At 46.6% G+C, this 27,500-nt stretch overlaps 1 protein-coding gene across 1 annotated transcript in view; it reads right to left on the bottom strand.

Moving 5' to 3' along the window:
* LOC139552823 (protein furry homolog) overlaps positions 1-27,500 on the bottom strand; it is a 217,877-nt gene that overhangs the window by 50,064 nt on the left and 140,313 nt on the right. Inside the window, exons 38-48 of the mRNA XM_071364886.1 lie at positions 25,907-26,010; positions 24,617-24,708; positions 19,138-19,231; positions 18,384-18,603; positions 16,995-17,116; positions 16,404-16,591; positions 14,339-14,433; positions 13,581-14,016; positions 10,751-10,949; positions 3,301-3,398; positions 2,944-3,114 (exon numbers count right to left, since the gene is read on the bottom strand). Coding sequence (XP_071220987.1) covers positions 2,944-3,114; positions 3,301-3,398; positions 10,751-10,949; positions 13,581-14,016; positions 14,339-14,433; positions 16,404-16,591; positions 16,995-17,116; positions 18,384-18,603; positions 19,138-19,231; positions 24,617-24,708; positions 25,907-26,010 — 1,819 coding nt within the window. The remainder of the gene's footprint in view (positions 1-2,943; positions 3,115-3,300; positions 3,399-10,750; positions 10,950-13,580; positions 14,017-14,338; positions 14,434-16,403; positions 16,592-16,994; positions 17,117-18,383; positions 18,604-19,137; positions 19,232-24,616; positions 24,709-25,906; positions 26,011-27,500) is intronic.

Raw genomic sequence — 27,500 nt, 5'->3', positions numbered from 1 at the left:
AGCCTCACAAAACTAGTCTGAAGGTGGCCAGTAGTTAACAAAATGAATTGAAGTATATATGGAGATTGTTTAGTGCTTAAAATAAGAGGCTAAATATAAAATAGTTTCCTGATCTTTCTTATATTATCTCTCAGATATATGACAGACACTTCAGAACAAACTTACTTTAGATTTTTTGAGGGACTATCTCTTTATCCATGTATGAAGCTGTTGTTCAATGCGTTTCTATGGGCTAATAGCAGTAAGGCCAAATTCAATGTTTCATCAAATTAGTCATATTATTTTATATCTTAAGGGGTCCAAAAATTCGAAATGAAATAGCTGAATGATCCTTGGTATCTTAAAACAATTCCATATGTTAGCTTAGTATAAATAGTTAGTTAAATAGTTAACCAAATAGCTAGTTAGACTAACTGCATTGACAATTTTTGCAATAACTTTTTTTACTCATCACATATACTGCTGTTACTGTTTATTATCTGTAACTTTGCTTCCATTCAGCCACAAGAGTATTAGTGAGGTCAGGCACTGATGTTGGGCGATTAGGCATGGCTCACAGTCGGCGTTCCAATTCATCCCAAAGGTGTTGGTTTGGGTTGGTTTGTTGGTTTGGGTTCTGCGGCCCCGTTCTGTGAGCTTGTGTGTCCTACCACTTCGCGGCTGAGCCGTTGTTGCTCCTAGACGTTTCCACTTCACAATAACAACACTTACAGTTGACCGGGGCAGTTCTAGCAGGGCAGAAATTTGACTAACTGACTTGTTGGAAAGGTGGCATCCTATGACGGTGCCACGTTGAAAGTCACTGAGCTCTTCAGTACGGGCCATTCTACTGCCAATGTTTGTCGATGGAGATTGCATGGCTGTGTGCTTGGGGTGTTTACATACACACTATATATACATCGATCGCCTGCCCATCAACTCAGTACTGGTTCCCCCTTGTATACAGCCAAGTTATTACCTGGTACTTCTTGTATATAACCTAGTTATCATCGACTCAGTACTGGTACCCGTGTATACAGCCAAGTTATTACCTGGTACTTCCTGTATATAACCTAGTTATCATCGATTCAGTACTGGTACCCCGTGTATATAACCAAGTTATTACCTGGTACTTCATGTATATAACCTAGTTATCATCGATTCAGTACTGGTACCCCGTGTATATAACCAAGTTATTACCTGATACTTCCTGTATATAACCTAGTTATCATCGACTCAGTACTGGTACCCCGTGTATATAGCCAAGTTATTACCTGGTACTTCCTGTATATAACCTAGTTATCATTTATTCAGTACTGGTACCCGTGTATATAACCTAGTTATTATTGACTCAGTACTGGTACCCTGTGTATATAGCCAAGTTATCGTTACTCATTGTGTATTTATTATTACATGTTATTACTTTTCTATTATGTCTCTATTTTCTTTCTCTCTGCATTGTTGGGAATGGCCCTGAGTAAGCATTTCCCTGTTAGTCTACACCTGTTGTTTATGAAGCATGTGACAAATACAATTAAATACAATTAGATTTTGATTTGATATGGGTCATATATTCCGTTTAAAAAAAAGTAGATTATTTGTAGGACCTCAGACTGATAAAGGTATTTGTAACACTGGGTGGAAATGTGCATATTGGTGAATTTAAAGCCTTTTCCACGTAGCCACGTAAGTGACCATGTTGAGTGTGATGCTCACCTCAGCCACGTAGGTGACCATGTTGAGTGTGATGCTCACCTCAGCCACGTAAGTGACCATATTGAGTGTGATGCTCACCTCAGCCACGTAGGTGACCATGTTGAGTGTGATGCTCACCTCAGCCACGTAGGTGACCATGTTGAGCGTGATGCTCACCTCAGCCACGTAGGTGACCATGTTGAGTGTGATGCTCACCTCAGCCACGTAAGTGACCATATTGAGTGTGATGCTCACCTCAGCCACGTAGGTGACCATGTTGAGTGTGATGCTCACCTCAGCCACGTAGGTGACCATGTTGAGTGTGATGCTCACCTCAGCCACGTAGGTGACCATGTTGAGTGTGATGCTCACCTCAGCCACGTAGGTGACCATGTTGAGTGTGATGCTCACCTCAGCCACGTAGGTGACCATGTTGAGTGTGATGCTCACCTCAGCCACGTAGGTGACCATGTTGAGTGTGATGCTCACCTCAGCCACGTAGGTGACCATGTTGAGTGTGATGCTCACCTCAGCCACGTAGGTGACCATGTTGAGTGTGATGCTCACCTCAGCCACGTAGGTGACCATGTTGAGTGTGATGCTCACCTCAGCCACGTAGGTGACCATGTTGAGTGTGATGCTCACCTCAGCCACGTAGGTGACCATGTTGAGTGTGATGCTCACCTCAGCCACGTAGGTGACCATGTTGAGTGTGATGCTCACCTCACCCACGTAGGTGACCATGTTGAGTGTGATGCTCACCTCAGCCACGTAGGTGATCATGTTGAGTGTGATGCTCACCTCAGCCACGTAGGTGACCATGTTGAGTGTGATGCTCACCTCAGCCACGTAGGTGACCATGTTGAGTGTGATGCTCACCTCAGCCACGTAGGTGACCATGTTGAGTGTGATGCTCACCTCAGCCACGTAGGTGACCATGTTGAGTGTGATGCTCACCTCAGCCACGTAGGTGACCATGTTGAGTGTGATGCTCACCTCAGCCACGTAGGTGACCATGTTCAGTGTGATGCTCACCTCAGCCACGTAGGTGACCATGTTGAGTGTGATGCTCACCTCAGCCACGTAGGTGACCATGTTGAGTGTGATGCTCACCTCAGCCATGAAGGTGACCATGTTGAGTGTGATGCGCACCTCAGCCACGTAGGTGACCATGTTGAGTGTGATGCTCACCTCAGCCACGTAGGTGACCATGTTGAGTGTGATGCTCACCTCAGCCACGTAGGTGACCATGTTGAGTGTGATGCTCACCTCAGCCATGTAGGTGACCATGTTGAGCGTGATGTCAGCGAAGGCCTCGTGGAGATAGCGACACACAACGCTGACCCAGGAGAAGGGGTCCCGCGTGTACGACCTGTTCTTATACAGGGTCATCACATGGGCCAGGTGAGACAGCTTGGTGTTCTTCTCCTCCAGACAAACCTGGAGGGAGGGGGAGAGAAACAGGAAGCTACGGAACTGATGGAGTAGATGTAACTCTGTGGTAAACAGCAGAGAAGCTGTACGGTCCAGTGGACAACGATCTAAGACAATGAAACACACTCTTTAACTGCTACGGGAACAACACTATAAACGTAAGGTCGTTTGAAATGCATTTTGGGGTTTTACCTGTGCGATCCTCTCAGCGCTCTCCTTGCAGAACTGAGTGGGGTGGCCAAAGTGCTGCACCAGATGAGGCAAGAGACACAGCACATTCAGGGGAAAACCTAGAGAGAGAGAGAGCGAGAGAGAGAGGGATGAAGAGAAAGATAGGAGGAGAGAGAGAGGGATGAAGAGAAAGATAGGAGGAGAGAGAGAGATGAAGAGAAAGATAGGAGGAGAGAGAGAGGGATGAAGAGAAAGATAGGAGGAGAGAGAGAGGGATGAAGAGAGAGATAGGAGGAGAGAGAGAGGGAGAGAGAGAGAGAGAGGGATGAAGAGAAAGATAGAGGAGGAGAGAGAGAGAGGGATGAGAGAGAGAGAGAGAGAGAGAGAGAGAGAGAGAGAGAGAGAGAGAGAGAGAGAGAGAGAGAGAGAGAGAGAGAGAGAGAGAGAGAGAGAGAGAGAGAGAGAGAGGGATGAAGAGAAAGATAGGAGGAGAGAGAGAGTGGTGGAGACAGAGACAGAGAAAGAGAAAGGGAAATTCAATTCAAATTCAATTAACTTTTACTTCCCGGGAGGGAATTTCATGTGTGGTGATGAATGGTACATACAAGACACATAACAACACATGACACTAAAACATGTAGGTTACAGTATAAAGGATTAGAAGCGTTCTATGCAATCCCAAGATATATAGACATATATACAAACACATCCCAAGATATATAGACACATATACAAGCCCATCCCAAGATATATAGACATATATACAAACACATCCCAAGATATATAGACATATATACAAACACATCCCAAGATATATAGACATATATACAAGCCCATCCCAAGATATATAGACATATATACAAACACATCCCAAGATATATAGACATATATACAAACACATCCCAAGATATATAGACATATATACAAACACATCCCAAGATATATAGACATATATACAAACACATCCCAAGATATATAGACAAATATACAAACACATCCCAAGATATATAGACATATATACAAACACATCCCAAGATATATAGACATATATACAAGCCCATCCCAAGGTATATACACATATATACAAACACATCCCAAGATATATAGACATATATACAAGCCCATCCCAAGATATATAGACATATATACAAACACATCCCAAGATATATAGACATATATACAAACACATATATAAAAACACATCTCAAGGCATATACACATATATACAAACACCAATTCGGAATGGATGTTGGGCACAAAACTAGAAGTGGTTCTCTTAGATTTGAATGGGCGAGCTCTATACATGCACACTGAGGGAAGGGGGATATACTGGTCTATACCTGGAGGGTAGGGGGATATACTGGTCTATACCTGCACACTGAGGGTAGGGGAATATACTGGTCTATACCTGCACACTGAGGGTAGGGGAATATACTGGTCTATACTTGCACACTGAGGGTAGGGGGATATACTGGTCTATACCTGCACACTGAGGGTAGGGGGATATACTGCTCTATACCTGCACACTGAGGGTAGGGGAATATACTGGTCTATACCTGCACACTGAGGGTAGGGGAATATACTGGTCTATACCTGCACACTGAGGGTAGGGGGATATACTGCTCTATACCTGCACACTGAGGGTAGGGGGATATACTGCTCTATACCTGCACACTGAGGGTAGGGGGATATACTGGTCTATACCTGCACACTGAGGGTAGGGGGATATACTGGTCTATACCTGCACACTGAGGGTAGGGGGATATACTGGTCTATACCTGCACACTGAGGGTAGGGGGATATACTGGTCTATACCTGCACACTGAGGGTAGGGGGATATACTGGTCTATACATGCACACTGAGGGTAGGGGGATATACTGGTCTATACATGCACACTGAGGGTAGGGGGATATACTGCTCTATACCTGCACACTTAGGGTAGGGGAATATACTGCTCTATACCTGCACACTGAGGGTAGGGGGATATACTGGTCTATACCTGGAGGGTAGGGGGATATACTGGTCTATACCTGCACACTGAGGGAAGGGGGATATACTGGTCTATACATGCACACTGAGGGTAGGGGGATATACTGCTCTATACCTGGAGGGTAGAGGTTATACTGGTCTATACCTGCACACTGAGGGTAGGGGGATATACTGGTCTATACCTGCACACTGAGGGAAGGGGGATATACTGGTCTATACATGCACACTGAGGGAAGGGGGATATACTGGTCTATACCTGCACACTGAGGGTAGGGGAATATACTGGTCTATACCTGCACACTGAGGGTAGGGGGATATACTGGTCTATACCTGCACACTGAGGGTAGGGGAATATACTGGTCTATACCTGCACACTGAGGGTAGGGGAATATACTGGTCTATACCTGCACACTGAGGGTAGGGGGATATACTGGTCTATACCTGCACACTTAGGGTAGGGGAATATACTGGTCTATACCTGCACACTGAGGGTAGGGGGATATACTGCTCTATACCTGCACACTGAGGGTAGGGGGATATACTGGTCTATACCTGCACACTGAGGGTAGGGGAATATACTGGTCTATACCTGCACACTGAAGGTAGGGGGATATACTGGTCTATACCTGCACACTGAGGGTAGGGGGATATAATGGTCTATACCTGGAGGGTAGGGGGTTTTACTGGTCTATACCTGCACACTGAGGGTAGGGGGATATACTGGTCTATACCTGGAGGGTAGGGGGTTATACTGATCTATACCTGGAGGGTAGGGAGATATACTGGTCTATACCTGGAGGGTAGGGGGATATACTGGTCTATACCTGGAGGGTAGGGGGTTATACTGGTCTATACCTGCACACTGAGGGTAGGGGGATATACTGGTCTATACCTGGAGCGTAGGGGGTTATACTGGTCTATACCTGGAGGGTAGGGAGATATACTGGTCTATACCTGGAGGGTATGTGGTTATACTGGTCTATACCTGGAGGGTAGGGGGTTATACTGGTCTATACCTGGAGGGTAGGGAGATATACTGGTCTATACCTGGAGGGTAGGGAGATATACTGGTCTATACCTGGAGGGTAGAGGGTTATACTGGTCTATACCTGGAGGGTAGGGGGTTATACTGGTCTATACCTGGAGGGTAGGGGTTATACTGGTCTATACCTGGAGGGTAGGGGGTTATACTGGTCTATACCTGGAGGGTAGGGGGTTATACTGGTCTATACCTGGAGGGTAGGGGGTTATACTGGTCTATACCTGGAGGGTAGAGGGTTATACTGGTCTATACCTGGAGGGTAGGGGTTATACTGGTCTATACCTGGAGGGTAGAGGGTTATAGTGGTCTATACCTGGAGGGTAGGGGGTTATACTGGTCTATACCTGGAGGGTAGGGGGATATACTGGTCTATACCTGGAGGGTAGGGGGTTATACTGGTCTATACCTGGAGGGTAGGGGGGTATACTGGTCTATACCTGGAGGGTAGGGGGTTATACTGGTCTATACCTGGAGGGTAGGGGGTTATACTGGTCTATACCTGCACACTGAGGGTAGGGGAATATACTGGTCTATACCTGCACACTGAAGGTAGGGGGATATACTGGTCTATACCTGCACACTGAGGGTAGGGGATATAATGGTCTATACCTGGAGGGTAGGGGGTTTTACTGGTCTATACCTGCACACTGAGGGTAGGGGGATATACTGGTCTATACCTGGAGGGTAGGGGGTTATACTGATCTATACCTGGAGGGTAGGGAGATATAATGGTCTATACCTGGAGGGTAGGGGGATATACTGGTCTATACCTGGAGGGTAGGGGGTTATACTGGTCTATACCTGCACACTGAGGGTAGGGGGATATACTGGTCTATACCTGGAGGGTAGGGGGTTATACTGGTCTATACCTGGAGGGTAGGGAGATATACTGGTCTATACCTGGAGGGTATGGGGTTATACTGGTCTATACCTGGAGGGTAGGGGGTTATACTGGTCTATACCTGGAGGGTAGGGAGATATACTGGTCTATACCTGGAGGGTAGGGAGATATACTGGTCTATACCTGGAGGGTAGAGGGTTATACTGGTCTATACCTGGAGGGTAGGGGGTTATACTGGTCTATACCTGGAGGGTAGGGGTTATACTGGTCTATACCTGGAGGTTAGGGGGTTATACTGGTCTATACCTGGAGGGTAGGGGGTTATACTGGTCTATACCTGGAGGGTAGGGGGTTATACTGGTCTATACCTGGAGGGTAGAGGGTTATACTGGTCTATACCTGGAGGGTAGGGGTTATACTGGTCTATACCTGGAGGGTAGAGGGTTATAGTGGTCTATACCTGGAGGGTAGGGGGTTATACTGGTCTATACCTGGAGGGTAGGGGGATATACTGGTCTATACCTGGAGGGTAGGGGGTTATACTGGTCTATACCTGGAGGGTAGGGGGGTATACTGGTCTATACCTGGAGGGTAGGGGGTTATACTGGTCTATACCTGGAGGGTAGGGGGTTATACTGGTCTATACCTGGAGGGTAGGGGGTTATACTGGTCTATACCTGCACACTGAGGGTAGGGGAATATACTGGTCTATACCTGCACACTGAGGGTAGGGGAATATACTGGTCTATACCTGCACACTGAGGGTAGGGGGATATACTGGTCTATACCTGCACACTGAGGGTAGGGGGATATACTGCTCTATACCTGCACACTGAGGGTAGGGGGATATACTGGTCTATACCTGCACACTGAGGGTAGGGGAATATACTGGTCTATACCTGCACACTGAGGGTAGGGGGATATACTGCTCTATACCTGCACACTGAGGGTAGGGGGATATACTGCTCTATACCTGCACACTGAGGGTAGGGGGATATACTGCTCTATACCTGCACACTGAGGGTAGGGGGATATACTGGTCTATACCTGCACACTGAGGGTAGGGGGATATACTGGTCTATACCTGCACACTGAGGGTAGGGGGATATACTGGTCTATACCTGCACACTGAGGGTAGGGGGATATACTGGTCTATACATGCACACTGAGGGTAGGGGGATATACTGGTCTATACATGCACACTGAGGGTAGGGGGATATACTGCTCTATACCTGCACACTTAGGGTAGGGGAATATACTGCTCTATACCTGCACACTGAGGGTAGGGGGATATACTGGTCTATACCTGGAGGGTAGGGGGATATACTGGTCTATACCTGCACACTGAGGGAAGGGGGATATACTGGTCTATACATGCACACTGAGGGTAGGGGGATATACTGCTCTATACCTGGAGGGTAGAGGTTATACTGGTCTATACCTGCACACTGAGGGTAGGGGGATATACTGGTCTATACCTGCACACTGAGGGAAGGGGGATATACTGGTCTATACATGCACACTGAGGGAAGGGGGATATACTGGTCTATACCTGCACACTGAGGGTAGGGGAATATACTGGTCTATACCTGCACACTGAGGGTAGGGGGATATACTGGTCTATACCTGCACACTGAGGGTAGGGGAATATACTGGTCTATACCTGCACACTGAGGGTAGGGAGATATACTGCTCTATACCTGCACACTGAGGGTAGGGGGATATACTGGTCTATACCTGCACACTGAGGGTAGGGGAATATACTGGTCTATACCTGCACACTGAGGGTAGGGGGATATACTGGTCTATACCTGCACACTGAGGGTAGGGGGATATAATGGTCTATACCTGGAGGGTAGGGGGTTATACTGGTCTATACCTGCACACTGAGGGTAGGGGGATATACTGGTCTATACCTGGAGGGTAGGGGGTTATACTGGTCTATACCTGGAGGGTAGGGAGATATACTGGTCTATACCTGGAGGGTAGGGGGATATACTGGTCTATACCTGGAGGGTAGGGGGTTATACTGGTCTATACCTGCACACTGAGGGTAGGGGGATATACTGGTCTATACCTGGAGGGTAGGGGGTTATACTGGTCTATACCTGGAGGGTAGGGAGATATACTGGTCTATACCTGGAGGGTATGGGGTTATACTGGTCTATACCTGGAGGGTAGGGGGTTATACTGGTCTATACCTGGAGGGTAGGGAGATATACTGGTCTATACCTGGAGGGTAGGGAGATATACTGGTCTATACCTGGAGGGTAGAGGGTTATACTGGTCTATACCTGGAGGGTAGGGGGTTATACTGGTCTATACCTGGAGGGTAGGGGTTATACTGGTCTATACCTGGAGGGTAGGGGGTTATACTGGTCTATACCTGGAGGGTAGGGGGTTATACTGGTCTATACCTGGAGGGTAGGGGGTTATACTGGTCTATACCTGGAGGGTAGAGGGTTATACTGGTCTATACCTGGAGGGTAGGGGTTATACTGGTCTATAACTGGAGGGTAGAGGGTTATAGTGGTCTATACCTGGAGGGTAGGGGGTTATACTGGTCTATACCTGGAGGGTAGGGGGATATACTGGTCTATACCTGGAGGGTAGGGGGTTATACTGGTCTATACCTGGAGGGTAGGGGGTTATACTGGTCTATACCTGGAGGGTAGGGGGTTATACTGGTCTATACCTGGAGGGTAGGGGGTTATACTGGTCTATACCTGGAGGGTAGGGGGTTATACTGGTCTATACCTGGAGGGTAGGGGGTTATACTGGTCTATACCTGGAGGGTAGAGGGTTATACTGGTCTATACCTGGAGGGTAGGGAGTTATACTGGTCTATACCTGGAGGGTAGGGGGTTATACTGGTCTATACCTGGAGGGTAGGGGGTTATACTGGTCTATACCTGGAGGGTAGGGGGTTATACTGGTCTATACCTGGAGGGTAGAGGGTTATACTGGTCTATACCTGGAGGGTAGGGAGTTATACTGGTCTATACCTGGAGGGTAGGGGGTTATACTGGTCTATACCTGGAGGGTAGGGGGTTATACTGGTCTATACCTGGAGGGTAGGGGGTTATACTGGTCTATACCTGGAGGGTAGGGGGTTATACTGGTCATTCAGTGTTTGTTATGTCAAATGCAATCTGTTTCCTCTTCTTCCTAACTCGTTTTTTGTAAATGTCACTGAGGGTAAATGTCACGGAGGGTAAATGTCACTGAGGGTAAATGTCACGGAGGGTAAATGTCACGGAGGGTAAATGTCACTGAGGGTAAATGTCACTGAGGGTAAATGTCACGGAGGGTAAATGTCACTGAGGGTAAATGTCACGGAGGGTAAATGTCACTGAGGGTAAATGTCACTGAGGGTAAATGCCACTGAGGGTAAATGTCACTGAGTGTAAATGTCACTGAGTGTAAATGTCACTGAGGGTAAATGTCAAAGTGTTAGCCTCCTGCTGTACATCCTACATGTATCTCTCTACATCTTTTACCGAATGGGATTGCTTCATTATGGTCTATTATTTGATTGATTGATTGAAAGATTAATTGATAGATAGATTGATTGACAGACTGACTAATCAATACCTACCTATAGCCTGTGATGTGTCGACCACGGGGACTCGTGAGACAGGTGTGAGCTGACAGAAGAGCTGCAGGGTGAGGTCAGAGGTGGTCTGGGAGGTGAAGCCCTTTAACAGCAGCTGTTGTAGTCCAGAAAAACCACTCCATCTCAACTGGGCCTGCAGCTTCTCCAAACGCTCACGGTTCTCCGCCCGGTCCAGGGGCACCTGGGAAATGGAGTTCCGGTAATACTTTAGAGTTCTCTATGTATGTACAGGGGACATTCTTTTCACATGTATTATCAACCTTTGGCAGTAACTTGTGCATTATCATTACATTTCTATTACAAAACCCCATAGCAGCTTAGACAGCAGCTTGTGGACCATGTTTACACGACCCACCTTAGACAGCAGCTTGTGGACCATGTTTACACGACCCACCTTAGACAGTAGCTTGTGGACCATGTTTACACGACCCACCTTAGACAGTAGCTTGTGGACCATGTTTACACGACCCACCTTAGACAGCAGCTTGTGGACCATGTTTACACGACCCACCTTAGACAGCAGCTTGTGGACCATGTTTACACGACCCACCTTAGACAGTAGCTTGTGGACCATGTTTACACGACCCACCTTAGACAGTAGCTTGTGGACCATGTTTACACGACCCACCTTAGACAGCAGCTTGTGGACCATGTTTACACGACCCACCTTAGACAGTAGCTTGTGGACCATGTTTACACGACCCACCTTAAACAGTAGCTTGTGGACCATGTTTACACGACCCACCTTAGACAGCAGCTTGTGGACCATGTTTACACGACCCACCTTAGACAGCAGCTTGTGGACCATGTTTACACGACCCACCTTAGACAGTAGCTTGTGGACCATGTTTACACGACCCACCTTAGACAGCAGCTTGTGGACCATGTTTACACGACCCACCTTAGACAGTAGCTTGTGGACCATGTTTACACGACCCACCTTAGACAGTAGCTTGTGGACCATGTTTACACGACCCACCTTAGACAGCAGCTTGTGGACCATGTTTACACGACCCACCTTAGACAGTAGCTTGTGGACCATGTTTACACGACCCACCTTAGACAGTAGCTTGTGGACCATGTTTACACGACCCACATTAGACAGCAGCTTGTGGACCATGTTTACACGACCCACCTTAGACAGCAGCTTGTGGACCATGTTTACACGACCCACCTTAGACAGTAGCTTGTGGACCATGTTTACACGACCCACCTTAGACAGCAGCTTGTGGACCATGTTTACACGACCCACCTTAGACAGCAGCTTGTGGACCATGTTTACACGACCCACCTTAGACAGTAGCTTGTGGACCATGTTTACACGACCCACCTTAGACAGCAGTTTGTGGACCATGTTTACACGACCCACCTTAGACAGCAGCTTGTGGACCATGTTTACACGACCCACCTTAGACAGTAGCTTGTGGACCATGTTTACACGACCCACCTTAGACAGCAGCTTGTGGACCATGTTTACACGACCCACCTTAGACAGCAGCTTGTGGACCATGTTTACACGACCCACCTTAGACAGTAGCTTGTGGACCATGTTTACACGACCCACCTTAGACAGCAGCTTGTGGACCATGTTTACACGACCCACCTTAGACAGCAGCTTGTGGACCATGTTTACACGACCCACCTTAGACAGTAGCTTGTGGACCATGTTTACACGACCCACCTTAGACAGTAGCTTGTGGACCATGTTTACACGACCCACCTTAGACAGTAGCTTGTGGACCATGTTTACACGACCCACCTTAGACAGTAGCTTGTGGACCATGTTTACACGACCCACCTTAGACAGTAGCTTGTGGACCATGTTTACACGACCCACCTTAGACAGCAGCTTGTGGACCATGTTTATACGACCCACCTTAGACAGTAGCTTGTGGACCATGTTTACACGACCCACCTTAGACAGTAGCTTATGGACCATGTTTACACGACCCACCTTAGACAGTAGCTTGTGGACCATGTTTACACGACCCACCTTAGACAGCAGCTTGTGGACCATGTTTACACGACCCACCTTAGACAGTAGCTTGTGGACCATGTTTACACGACCCACCTTAGACAGTAGCTTGTGGACCATGTTTACACAGCCCACCTTAGACAGTAGCTTGTGGATCATGTTTACACGACCCACATTAGACAGTAGCTTGTGGACCATGTTTACACGACCCACCTTAGACAGTAGCTTGTGGACCATGTTTACACGACCCACCTTAGACAGTAGCTTGTGGACCATGTTTACACGACCCACCTTAGACAGTAGCTTGTGGACCATGTTTACACGACCCACCTTAGACAGTAGCTTGTGGACCATGTTTACACGACCCACCTTAGACAGTAGCTTGTGGACCATGTTTACACGACCCACCTTAGACAGTAGCTTGTGGACCATGTTTACACAACCCACCTTAGACAGTAGCTTGTGGACCATGTTTACACAACCCACCTTAGACAGTAGCTTGTGGACCATGTTTACACGACCCACCTTAGACAGTAGCTTGTGGACCATGTTTACACGACCCACCTTAGACAGTAGCTTGTGGACCATGTTTACACGACCCACCTTAGACAGCAGCTTGTGGACCATGTTTATACGACCCACCTTAGACAGCAGCTTGTGGACCATGTTTACACGACCCACCTTAGACAGTAGCTTGTGGACCATGTTTACACGACCCACCTTAGACAGCAGCTTGTGGACCATGTTTACACGACCCACCTTAGACAGTAGCTTGTGGACCATGTTTACACGACCCACCTTAGACAGCAGCTTGTGGACCATGTTTACACGACCCACCTTAGACAGTAGCTTGTGGACCAGCCTTAGGGACATCTGATACTCAAACTCAAAATCTGACTCCATGAGTGACACCGCCACCCAGAACACCGTAGCCAATAGGGACGAAGGATGGGACACGTGGGCAGGATCAGACAGCACGCTAGGATCAATTCGATTAGTCGACGCCGAGGAGGCGTGTATACTCCGTCCGGGCCGGCCTAGGCCGTGATTGGTGCAGGCCTGGATGCGGTCGAGGGTAGCGCTGCGAGGTGGATCGTGTGATTGGTTGCCGCTCTCACCAAACTTTTTGGGTACAGAATAGGACCGCTGGTGTCGGCTGCGTTCGGCTGAGAGGCCGCTAAGCCCCACCCCCGGCAGGTTGAGCTGGCCAGTGCTCTTCCTGTTAAACTGCTTCTCAAGCTTCTCATTGGTCAAGAAGTCTGGGGAGGAGGTCCTACAGAGGGGTTAAAAAGAACAACGTCAGAGTGAATAGTTTACCATACCCTTAACTAAACCAACTGTCTAAGTAGGCTCTTTCCTGATTCAGTTGACTTGTTGAAGGCAAAAGACTGACTGTAACATAAAGACTGTAACATAACGTCTGAAATGTTAAGTCAACATATCAGTAACATAAAGTCTAAAAAACATAAAGTCTGTAACATAAAGTCTGTAACATAACGTCAACATATCTGTAACATAACGTCAACATATCTGTAACATAAAGTCAACATATCTGTAACATATGAACGTGTGGACAGGTGAAATACAACTCCTACCTGGTCAGAGCAGTCATCAGATCACTGTTCTTCAGACACTCAGCCAGGTTCACCACCACTGATTCTAGAGTCAGCAACACCTCCATCACATAGCCCTGGAACACAGACATTACTGTTACCTCCATCACATAGCCCTGGAACACAGACATTACTGTTACCTACATCACATAGCCCTGGAACACAGACATTACTGTTACCTCCATCACATAGCCCTGGAACACAGACATTACTGTTACCTCCATCACCTGGAACACAGACATTACTGTTACCTCCATCACCTGGAACACAGACATTACTGTTACCTCCATCACATAGCCCTGGAACACAGACATTACTGTTACCTCCATCACCTGGAACACAGACATTACTGTTACCTCCATCACATAGCCCTGGAACACAGACATTACTGTTACCTCCATCACCTGGAACACAGACATTACTGTTACCTCCATCACCTGGAACACAGACATTACTGTTACCTCCATCACATAGCCCTGGAACACAGACATTACTGTTACCTCCATCACATAGTCCTGGAACACAGACATTACTTTTACCTCCATCACCTGGAACACAGACATTACTGTTACCTCCATCACATAGCCCTGGAACACAGACATTACTGTTACCTCCATCACCTGGAACACAGACATTACTGTTACCTCCATCACCTGGAACACAGACATTACTGTTACCTCCATCACATAGCCCTGGAACACAGACATTACTGTTACCTCCATCACATAGTCCTGGAACACAGACATTACTGTTACCTCCATCACATGGAACACAGACATTACTGTTACCTCCATCACATAGCCCTGGAACACAGACATTACTGTTACCTCCATCACATGGAACACAGACATTACTGTTACCTCCATCACATAGCCCTGGAACACAGACATTACTGTTACCTCCATCACATGGAACACAGACATTACTGTTACCTTTGTTTTTACACTGCTGCTACTCTCTGTTTATTATCTATGCATAGTCACTTTACAAATAACCTCGACTAACCTGTACCCCTGTAACCTGTACCCCTGTAACCTGTACCCCTGTACCCCTGTAACCTGTACCCCTGTACCCCTGCACATTGTATATAGTATATAGCCTGTATATAGCCTGTATATAGCCTCCACATTGACTCGGTACCGGTACCCCCTGTATATAGACTGCACAATGACTCGGTACCGGTACCCCCTGTATATAGCCTCCACATTGACTCTGTACCAGTACCCCCTGTATATAGCCTCCACATTGACTCTGTACCGGTACCCCCTGTATATAGCCTCCACATTGACTCGGTACAGGTACCCCCTGTATATAGCCTCCACATTGACTCGGTACCGGTACCCCCTGTATATAGACTGCACATTGACTCGGTACCGGTACCCCCTGTATATAGCCTCCACATTGACTCGGTACAGGTACCCCCTGTATATAGCCTCCACATTGACTCTGTACCGGTACCCCCTGTATATAGCCTCCACATTGACTCGGTACAGGTACCCCCTGTATATAGCCTCCACATTGACTCTGTACCGGTACCCCTGTATATAGCCTCCACATTGACTCTGTACCGGTACCCCCTGTATATAGCCTCCACATTGACTCTGTACAGGTACCCCCTGTATATAGCCTCCACATTGACTCGCTACTGGTACCCCCTGTATATAGCCTCCACATTGACTCGGTACTGGTACCCCCTGTATATAGCCTCCACATTGACTCGGTACCGGTACCCCCTGTATATAGCCTCGTTATTTTTATGTACATTTCTTGTGTTACTTTTTGATTGATTCAATTTTAGATTTTTTTTTTTACTTCAGTTTATTTAGTAAATCTTTTCTTAACTCTATTTCTTGAACTGCATTGTTGGTTAAGGGCTTGTAAGTAAGCATTTCACGGTAAGGTCTACATCTGTTGTATTCGGAGCATGTGACAAATAACATCTGATTTAATTTGATGTGTTACCTCGATCACATGGCCCTGGAACACACACACACTCACATACTCAATCACGTTAGGTACACGCACGAACAAACACAGATACACGTACCTGCACCTCGTCCCCGTGCTCTCCCACCACCTCCACCAATCGTGAGAGCAAGTCGGATACAGCGTGAGCGTTGATTGGCTGTTTGAGAGCTCTGAATATCTGGAAGCTCCGCCCAGCGTAGTGACGAGACGAGCTGCACAGAGCGGTCTGCAACGCTACATCACTCAACTGCTGTTCAAGGTGGAAATCTGACCAATAGAAAATAATTATTAGACAATGATGTGATGATTCTCCAGATAGTCCAGGAACTTGTTAATAACTGCATTTCCTGGGCGCAGATTCACAAAACACTTCTAAGAAAAAAATAAGAAGTTCATAAGATAGTGTATTTCCTCCACAATATCTTAAGATGTAATGATTTTCTTACGAACTCCTGAAATATCTTCTAACAAATCTTCTTAAGACGCTTGTTGCTAGGCAACCGGTTTAGCTAGCTATCTAGCTAACAACAGTAATCATGTTAGCATATTTCCTACTGAGATTACTGTTCTAAAACATGTTCTTTGGGTTTAAAATAATCAATACTATATATTTTTATATCAAAAAGATGGTTTAAGTTATTAATAATAAAGTTATCTGCTGGTGTGTCACCTGACTTGGACTCCTTGAAGACAGAGATGACGTGTCGGAGGAAGTTGGACAGCTGGTCTGAGCTCTTACAGTTAGGGTTCTTAGGAGTGACGTCTTCGTGGACCCACAGCGGGCCAAACGCTCTGAGTATGGAGAGAACAGTACTCCAGGCACTGTGTACCCACCACCATCACACCACCACACACAGGTTACACACACACACACACACATGCACCTACGGACACACTGCACACAGGCGACAACCATTGCCCCATATGCACACACTCTCACAGATACACAAATGGGCCGCCCCCAGGTGGTAAGGGTAGGTATCAACACATCTGCCACGCTGATCCTCAACACAGGGGCACCTCAGGGGTGCGTGCTCAGTCCCCTCCTGTACTCCCTGTTCACTCACGACTGCACGGCCAGGCACGACTCCAACACCATCATTAAATTTGCCGATGACACAAATGTGGTAGGACTGATCACCGACAACAACGAGACAGCCTATAGGGAGGAGGTCAGAGACCTGACCATGTGATGCCAGGACAGCAACCTCTCCCTCAACGTGATCAAGACAAAGGAGATGATTGTGGACTGCAGGAAAAGGACTGAGCACCCACCCATTCTCATCGCCGGGGCTGTAGTGGAGCAGATTGAGAGCTTCAAGTTCCTTGGTGTCCACATCACCAACAAACTAACATGGTCCAAGTACACCATGACAATCGTGAGGCGGGCACGACAAAACCTATTCCCCCTCAGGAGACTGAAAAGATTTGTCATGGTCCTCAGATCCTCAAAAGGTTCTACAGCTGCACCATCGAGAGCATCCTGACTGGTTGCATCACTGCCTGGTATGGCAACTGCTCGGCCTCTGACCGCAAGGCACGACAGAGGGTAGTGCGAAGGGCCCAGTACATCACTGGGGCCAAGCTTCCTTCCACCCAGGACCTCTATACCAGGCGGTGTCAGAGGAAAGCCCTAAAAATTGTCAGACTCCAGCTACCTACTGTTCTCTCTGCTACCACACGGCAAGCGGTACCAGAGCGCCAAGTCTAGGTCCAAGAGGCTTCTAAACAACTTCTACCCCCAAGCCATAAGACTCCTGGACATCTAGTCAAATGGCTACCCAGACTATGGCTTGTATGGCTTGCCCCCCCCCAAAATGTAGGCATCTTTTCAGTCTTAAGTGATTGTGATTGTGTGTGTGTGTGTGTGACTGTCTATCTCTCTCTCTCTCTCTCTCTCTCTCTCTCTTTCTCTCTCTCTCTCTCTCTCTCTCTCTCTCTCTCTCTCTCTCTCTCTCTCTCTCTCTCTCTCTCTCTCTCTCTCTCTCTCTCTCTCTCTCTCTCTCTCTCTCTCTCTCTTTATGTGTGTGTGAGCGTGCGTGCCTGCGTCTGTGTGTACCTGGTAGTTAGGAACTCTATCAGTTTGTTGGTCTTGTTGTCCGTCTCACTGGCCGTGTCCTCTAGGTCCTCCAGGTCGTCGGGGGTTACCATGGGCAGGTTACCCACACTGCCCCCCGTGCTGCCGCCGCCAAGACTGGCAGAAGAAGAGTTGGAGGAGGAGCTCATGCCAGAGTCAGCCACCGGGGACGCCTGCCACTCCCGCAGGAAGTCAAGACCACCTGACAGGAAGCAGGAAGTGAACAGCAGAGATGAACAGGTGTACCGGCAAAACTGGTTAGTGTTAAATAGGATCCCTGCTGATGATTCTGAACAGAACGGACATGGTCATGCTGAAGTAATGCGTTCTCTAACCACACATGTCTTTGTTGATGCCTCTAGTGTGTGTGTGTGTGTGTGTGTGTTGGCTGTGTGTGTGTGTGTGTGTGTGTGTGTGTGTGTGTATGTGTGTGTGTGTGTGTTGGCTGTGTGTGTGTGTGTGTGTGTGTGTGTGTGTGTGTGTGTGTGTGTGTGTGTGTGTGTGTGTGTGTGTGTGTGTGTGTGTGTGTGTGTGTGTGTGGGTGTGTCAGTGTGTGTGTGTGTGTGTGTGTGTGTGTGTGTGTGTGTGTGTGTCAGTGTGTGTGTGTGTGTGTGTGTGTGTGTGTGTGTGTGTGTGTGTGTGTGTGTGTGTGTGTGTGTGTGTGTGTGTGTGTGTGTGTGTGTGTGTGTGTGTGTGTGTGTGTGTGTGTGTGTGTGTGTGTGTGTGTGTGTGTTACCTGAGTACTGGTACTCTGGCTGATAGCTGGATTTGATGGTGAGTGTTTTGTTGTCACTGATCTCTCTGGTGAGCAGCAGCACAGAGGCTATCACCTGGAAACACATGGATGTAGCATGTTTTACAGACAATAAATAACTTCTCACACACAACCACACACACACACACACGCTATGAACCTAAAATACACAACCACACACACACACACATGCTATGAACCTAAAATACACAACCACACACACACATACACGTTATGACCTGAGAACACACAAACTCTCAGACAATCTTACACACAACCATAAACACATGCTGGTCTTATTCCTATCTTGTGCCAAAGCTTCCCATTTGAAAACGTTTTGCTACGTTGCGCCCCACTGAACAGGACCATGTCTTTCAGTGTGAATGTATTGTAATGTTTTAAAAAATGTATAACTTAATTTTGCTAAACCCCAGGAAGAGTAGCTGCTGCCTTGGAAGGAACTAATGGGGATCCATAATAAACCCCAGGACGAGTAGCTGCTGCCTTGGCAGGAACTAATAGGGATCCATATTAAACCCGAGGAAGAGTAGCTGCTGCCTTGGCAGGAACTAATGGGGATCCATAATAAACCTGTCACGTTCCTGACCTGTTTTGTATGTGTTAGTTGGTCAGGACGTGAGTTTGGGTGGGCAGTCTATGTTTTCTGTTTCTATGTTGGTTTAAAGGGTGACCTGATATGGCTCTCAATTAGAGGCAGGTGGTTTTCATTTCCTCTGATTGAGAGCCATATTAAGGTAGGTGTTTTCACACTGTTTGTTTGTGGGTGGTTGTCTCCTGTGTCTGTGTATGTTGCGCCACACGGGACTGTTTTCGGTTTGTTTGTTCGTTCGGTTTTTGTGTAGTCTGTTTTTCCTGTTCGTGCGTTCTTCGTGTTTCATGTAAGTTCTTACGTTCAGGTCAGTCTACGTCGTTTGTTGTTTTGTATCTATTCAAGTGTTCTTCCTGTTTTTTCGGTTTTGTTTAATAAATATAATGTCAAGTTACAACGCTGCGTCTTGGTCGAATCACCACTCCTCCTTTTCGTATGAAGAGGAGGAGGAATTCCGTTACAAAACCCCAGGAAGAGTAGCTGCTGCCTTGGCAGGAACTAATGGGGATCCATAATAAACCCCAGGAAGAGTAGCTGCTGCCTTGGCAGGAACTAATGGGGATCCATAATAAACCCAAGGAAGAGTAGCTGCTGCCTTGGCAGGAACTAATGGGGATCCATAATAAACCCCAGGAAGAGAAGCTGATGCCTTGGCAGGAACTAATGGGGATCCATAATAAACCCCAGGAAGAGTAGCTGATGCGTTGGTAGGAACTAATGGGGATCCATAATAAACCCCAGGAAGAGTAGCTGCTGCCTTGGCAGGAACTAATGGGGATCCATAATAAACCCCAGGAAGAGTAGCTGTTGCCTTGGCAGGAACTAATGTGGATCCATAATAAACCCCAGGAAGAGTAGCTGCTGCCTTGGCAGGAACTAATAGGGATCCATAATAAACCCCAGGAAGAGAAGCTGCTGCCTTGACAGGAACTAATGTGGATCCATAATAAACCCCAGGAAGAGTAGCTGCTGTCTTGGCAGGAACTAATAGGGATCCATAATAAACCCCAGGAAGAGAAGCTGCTGCCTTGACAGGAACTAATGGGGATCCATAATAAACCCCAGGAAGAGAAGCTGCTGCCTTGGCAGGAACTAATGGGGATCCATAATAAACCCCAGGAAGAGAAGCTGCTGCCTTGGCAGGAACTAATGGGGATCCATAATAAACCCCAGGAAGAGTAGCTGCTGCTTTGGTAGGAACTAATGGGGATCCATAATAAACCCCAGGAAGAGTAGCTGCTGCCTTGGCAGGAACTAATGGGGATCCATAATAAACCCCAGGAAGAGTAGCTGCTGCCTTGGCAGGAACTAATGGGGATCCATAATAAACCCCAGGAAGAGTAGCTGCTGCCTTGGCAGGAACTAATGGGGATCCATAATAAACCTGTCACGTTCCTGACCTGTTTTGTATGTGTTAGTTGGTCAGGACGTGAGTTTGGGTGGGCAGTCTATGTTTTCTGTTTCTATGTTGGTTTAAAGGGTGACCTGATATGGCTCTCAATTAGAGGCAGGTGGTTTTCATTTCCTCTGATTGAGAGCCATATTAAGGTAGGTGTTTTCACACTGTTTGTTTGTGGGTGGTTGTCTCCTGTGTCTGTGTATGTTGCGCCACACGGGACTGTTTTCGGTTTGTTTGTTCGTTCGGTTTTTGTGTAGTCTGTTTTTCCTGTTCGTGCGTTCTTCGTGTTTCATGTAAGTTCTTACGTTCAGGTCAGTCTACGTCGTTTGTTGTTTTGTATCTATTCAAGTGTTCTTCCTGTTTTTTCGGTTTTGTTTAATAAATATAATGTCAAGTTACAACGCTGCGTCTTGGTCGAATCACCACTCCTCCTTTTCGTATGAAGAGGAGGAGGAATTCCGTTACAAAACCCCAGGAAGAGTAGCTGCTGCCTTGGCAGGAACTAATGGGGATCCATAATAAACCCCAGGAAGAGTAGCTGCTGCCTTGGCAGGAACTAATGGGGATCCATAATAAACCTGTCACGTTCCTGACCTGTTTTGTATGTGTTAGTTGGTCAGGACGTGAGTTTGGGTGGGCAGTCTATGTTTTCTGTTTCTATGTTGGTTTAAAGGGTGACCTGATATGGCTCTCAATTAGAGGCAGGTGGTTTTCATTTCCTCTGATTGAGAGCCATATTAAGGTAGGTGTTTTCACACTGTTTGTTTGTGGGTGGTTGTCTCCTGTGTCTGTGTATGTTGCGCCACACGGGACTGTTTTCGGTTTGTTTGTTCGTTCGGTTTTTGTGTAGTCTGTTTTTCCTGTTCGTGCGTTCTTCGTGTTTCATGTAAGTTCTTACGTTCAGGTCAGTCTACGTCGTTTGTTGTTTTGTATCTATTCAAGTGTTCTTCCTGTTTTTTCGGTTTTGTTTAATAAATATAATGTCAAGTTACAACGCTGCGTCTTGGTCGAATCACCACTCCTCCTTTTCGTATGAAGAGGAGGAGGAATTCCGTTACAAAACCCCAGGAAGAGTAGCTGCTGCCTTGGCAGGAACTAATGGGGATCCATAATAAACCCCAGGAAGAGTAGCTGCTGCCTTGGCAGGAACTAATGGGGATCCATAATAAACCCAAGGAAGAGTAGCTGCTGCCTTGGCAGGAACTAATGGGGATCCATAATAAACCCCAGGAAGAGAAGCTGATGCCTTGGCAGGAACTAATGGGGATCCATAATAAACCCCAGGAAGAGTAGCTGATGCGTTGGTAGGAACTAATGGGGATCCATAATAAACCCCAGGAAGAGTAGCTGCTGCCTTGGCAGGAACTAATGGGGATCCATAATAAACCCCAGGAAGAGTAGCTGTTGCCTTGGCAGGAACTAATGTGGATCCATAATAAACCCCAGGAAGAGTAGCTGCTGCCTTGGCAGGAACTAATAGGGATCCATAATAAACCCCAGGAAGAGAAGCTGCTGCCTTGACAGGAACTAATGTGGATCCATAATAAACCCCAGGAAGAGTAGCTGCTGTCTTGGCAGGAACTAATAGGGATCCATAATAAACCCCAGGAAGAGAAGCTGCTGCCTTGACAGGAACTAATGGGGATCCATAATAAACCCCAGGAAGAGAAGCTGCTGCCTTGGCAGGAACTAATGGGGATCCATAATAAACCCCAGGAAGAGAAGCTGCTGCCTTGGCAGGAACTAATGGGGATCCATAATAAACCCCAGGAAGAGTAGCTGCTGCTTTGGTAGGAACTAATGGGGATCCATAATAAACCCCAGGAAGAGTAGCTGCTGCCTTGGCAGGAACTAATGGGGATCCATAATAAACCCCAGGAAGAGTAGCTGCTGCCTTGGCAGGAACTAATGGGGATCCATAATAAACCCCAGGAAGAGTAGCTGCTGCCTTGGCAGGAACTAATGGGGATCCATAATAAACCTGTCACGTTCCTGACCTGTTTTGTATGTGTTAGTTGGTCAGGACGTGAGTTTGGGTGGGCAGTCTATGTTTTCTGTTTCTATGTTGGTTTAAAGGGTGACCTGATATGGCTCTCAATTAGAGGCAGGTGGTTTTCATTTCCTCTGATTGAGAGCCATATTAAGGTAGGTGTTTTCACACTGTTTGTTTGTGGGTGGTTGTCTCCTGTGTCTGTGTATGTTGCGCCACACGGGACTGTTTTCGGTTTGTTTGTTCGTTCGGTTTTTGTGTAGTCTGTTTTTCCTGTTCGTGCGTTCTTCGTGTTTCATGTAAGTTCTTACGTTCAGGTCAGTCTACGTCGTTTGTTGTTTTGTATCTATTCAAGTGTTCTTCCTGTTTTTTCGGTTTTGTTTAATAAATATAATGTCAAGTTACAACGCTGCGTCTTGGTCGAATCACCACTCCTCCTTTTCGTATGAAGAGGAGGAGGAATTCCGTTACAAAACCCCAGGAAGAGTAGCTGCTGCCTTGGCAGGAACTAATGGGGATCCATAATAAACCCCAGGAAGAGTAGCTGCTGCCTTGGCAGGAACTAATGGGGATCCATAATAAACCCAAGGAAGAGTAGCTGCTGCCTTGGCAGGAACTAATGGGGATCCATAATAAACCCCAGGAAGAGAAGCTGATGCCTTGGCAGGAACTAATGGGGATCCATAATAAACCCCAGGAAGAGTAGCTGATGCGTTGGTAGGAACTAATGGGGATCCATAATAAACCCCAGGAAGAGTAGCTGCTGCCTTGGCAGGAACTAATGGGGATCCATAATAAACCCCAGGAAGAGTAGCTGTTGCCTTGGCAGGAACTAATGTGGATCCATAATAAACCCCAGGAAGAGTAGCTGCTGCCTTGGCAGGAACTAATAGGGATCCATAATAAACCCCAGGAAGAGAAGCTGCTGCCTTGACAGGAACTAATGTGGATCCATAATAAACCCCAGGAAGAGTAGCTGCTGTCTTGGCAGGAACTAATAGGGATCCATAATAAACCCCAGGAAGAGAAGCTGCTGCCTTGACAGGAACTAATGGGGATCCATAATAAACCCCAGGAAGAGAAGCTGCTGCCTTGGCAGGAACTAATGGGGATCCATAATAAACCCCAGGAAGAGAAGCTGCTGCCTTGGCAGGAACTAATGGGGATCCATAATAAACCCCAGGAAGAGTAGCTGCTGCTTTGGTAGGAACTAATGGGGATCCATAATAAACCCCAGGAAGAGTAGCTGCTGCCTTGGCAGGAACTAATGGGGATCCATAATAAACCCCAGGAAGAGTAGCTGCTGCCTTGGCAGGAACTAATGGGGATCCATAATAAACCCCAGGAAGAGTAGCTGCTGCCTTGGCAGGAACTAATGGGGATCCATAATAAACCCCAGGAAGAGTAGCTGCTGCCTTGGCAGCACCTAATGGGGATCCATAATAAATAGAAATACAAATACCTGGAAGTTGTTGTTGCAGGATAAAGCGATGAGGAGGTGGAGGAGGAGACGCTTGCTGTGTTCAAACACCTCTGGCCTGTAGTGGTCCAGACCTGGAGAATAGAGACAACGTTAGACCTATAGAGGCCCAGACCTGTAGGGGTCCAGACCTGTAGTGGTCCAGACCTGTAGTGGTCCAGACCTGTAGGGGTCCAGACCTGTAGTGGTCCAGACCTGTAGTGGTCCAGACCTGTAGTGGTCCAGACCTGTAGGGGTCCAGACCTGTAGTGGTCCAGACCTATAGGGGTCCAGACCTATAGGGGTCCAGACCTGTAGGGGTCCAGACCTGTAGGGGTCCAGACATGTAGGGGTCCAGACCTGTAGGGGTCCAGACCTATAGGGGTCAAGACCTGTAGTGGTCCAGACCTATAGGGGTCCAGACCTATAGGGGTCCAGACCTATAGGGGTTCAGACCTGTAGGGGTCCAGACCTGTAGGGGTCCAGACATGTAGGGGTCCAGACCTGTAGGGGTCCAGACCTATAGGGGTCCAGGACAGGAAACAGTAAAGGCCCCATGCATGACACAAAAAAGCTCTTCAGTATAGACATGTGAGATCATTGAACTATACTGGACAAAAATATAAACGCAACATGCAACAGTTCAAACAAGGAAATCATTCAACTGAAATAAATTCAATAAGCCCTAATCTATGGATTCCACATGACTGGGCAGGGGCGCAGCCACCGGGGAGCCAGGCCCAGCCAATCAGAATTAGTTTTTCCCCACAAAAGGGCTTTATTACAGACAGAAATTAACATTTAATCAGCTGTCTGGGTGGCTGGTTTGAGACGATCCCGCTGGTGAAGAGGGTTGTATGTGGAGGTTACACGTGGTCTGCGGTTGTGAGGCCGGTTGGACATATTATCAAATTCTCTAAAACAACGTTGGAGGCGGCTTATGGTAGAGAAATGGACATTAAATTCTCTGTCAACAGCTATAGTGGACATTTCTGCTGTCAGCATGCCAATTGCACACTTCTTCAAAACCTGAGATATCTGTGGCACTGCGTTGTGTAACAAAACTGCACATTTTAGAGTGCCTTTTATTGTCCCCAGCACAAGGTGCACCTGTGTAATGATCATGCTGTTTAATCAGCTTCTGGATATGCCACATCTGTCAGGTGGATGGATTATCTTGGCAAGAGAGAGAGAGAGAGAGAGAGAGAGAGAGAGAGAGAGAGAGAGAGAGAGAGAGAGAGAGAGAGAGAGAGAGAGCGAGAGAGAGAGAGAGAGAGAGAGATGGTACTGTACCTAGGAAGAGGGCGTGCAGCAGTAGTGGAAGGTGAAGGGCCCAGTCCTCTCTCACACTGTGGTCCACCACCATCTCTGTCATGAAGATCACTGCTATATTACACCTGAGAGAACGCACAACACAGCATGTGATTGAGTTAGTTAATCTGTACAAACGAACAAAGGGAATAAAAAAGGAATTTGCATGTATCTGCACATTTCAAAAAACAAGTTTTGGAACACAAATAGAGGTCTTGATATAAACATGCTACATTAACTTTAACTTTTAACGTTTTTCCACCCAAACAATTTATTTTATGACATTGTCATATAGTCCAACCATAGAGAAGAACAGGCACACAGTTGACAGAGAGCATTTTAAATAGACACACACGTTTTTCCTCAACAGTGTCGTTGTATGTCTCTCTATGATATCTCTGATCTCTTTCTTACTGGGACAGAGATGTTTATATTTTCTTACTGAGACAGAGATGTTTATATGTTCTTACTGGGACAGAGATGTTTATATTTTCTTACTAAAACAGAGATGTTTATATGTTCTTACTGGGACAGAGATGTTTATATTTTCTTACTGGGACAGAGATGTTTATATTTTCTTACTGGGACAGAGATGTTTATATTTTCTTTCTGGGACAGAGATGTTTATATTTTCTTACTGGGACAGAGATGTTTATATTTTCTTACTGAGACAGAGATGTTTATATTTTCTTACTGAGACAGAGATGTTTATATTTTCTTTCTGAGACAGAGATGTTTATATTTTCTTTCTGAGACAGAGATGTTTATATTTTCTTACTGAGACAGAGATGTTTATATTTTCTTACTGAGACAGAGATAAATATATTGTCTTACTGAGACAAAGCTAACTATATTTAGGTGGTGAGGAACACATTCTCTACATTCTGTCCTGCAGCTGGATCAGCAGATTAGCCGCCTCTTGGCTGGAGAGGTATGCAGGTGCCTGTGTGTGTGTATGTGTCTGTGTGTGTGTGTGTGTGTGTGTGTGTGTGTGTGTGTGTGTGTGTGTGTGTGTGTGTGTGTGTGTGTGTGTGTATGTGTATGTGTCTGTGTGTGTGTGCACGTGTGTACTGGATGTGCATGTGTGTCAGTGTTCATTTTGTTATTTTAGTCAGTCATTTAAGTCTAGTTTTAGTCACAGTCATTTAAGTCTAGTTTTAGTCACAGTCATTTAAGTCTAGTTTTAGTCACAGTCATTTAAGTCTAGTTTTAGTCACAGTCATTTAAGTCTAGTTTTAGTCACAGTCATTTAAGTCTAGTTTTAGTCACAGTCATTTAAGTCCTATTTTAGTCATTGTAGTTTTCTTTTGTTTTATTAAATAGTTCATACACACCTCTAACTTACCTTACATCATGTACATAATAGATACCATTCCCTTAGTCACACCATTTCAGTCACATAATAGATACCATTCCCTTAGTCACACCATGTCAGTCACATAATAGAATCCATTCCCTTAGTCACACCATGTCAGTCACATAATAGATTCCATTCCCTTAGTCACACCATGTCAGTCACATAACATATTCCATTCCCTTAGTCACACCATTTCAGTCACATAATAGATTCCATTCC

This window comes from Salvelinus alpinus, chromosome 24 (genome assembly GCF_045679555.1).
Source record: "Salvelinus alpinus chromosome 24, SLU_Salpinus.1, whole genome shotgun sequence".
In the NCBI taxonomy this organism is placed as follows: Eukaryota; Metazoa; Chordata; class Actinopteri; order Salmoniformes; family Salmonidae; genus Salvelinus; species Salvelinus alpinus.
Note: the sequence above shows the minus strand (reverse complement) of the source record. Positions and strands in the feature narration are given on the sequence as shown.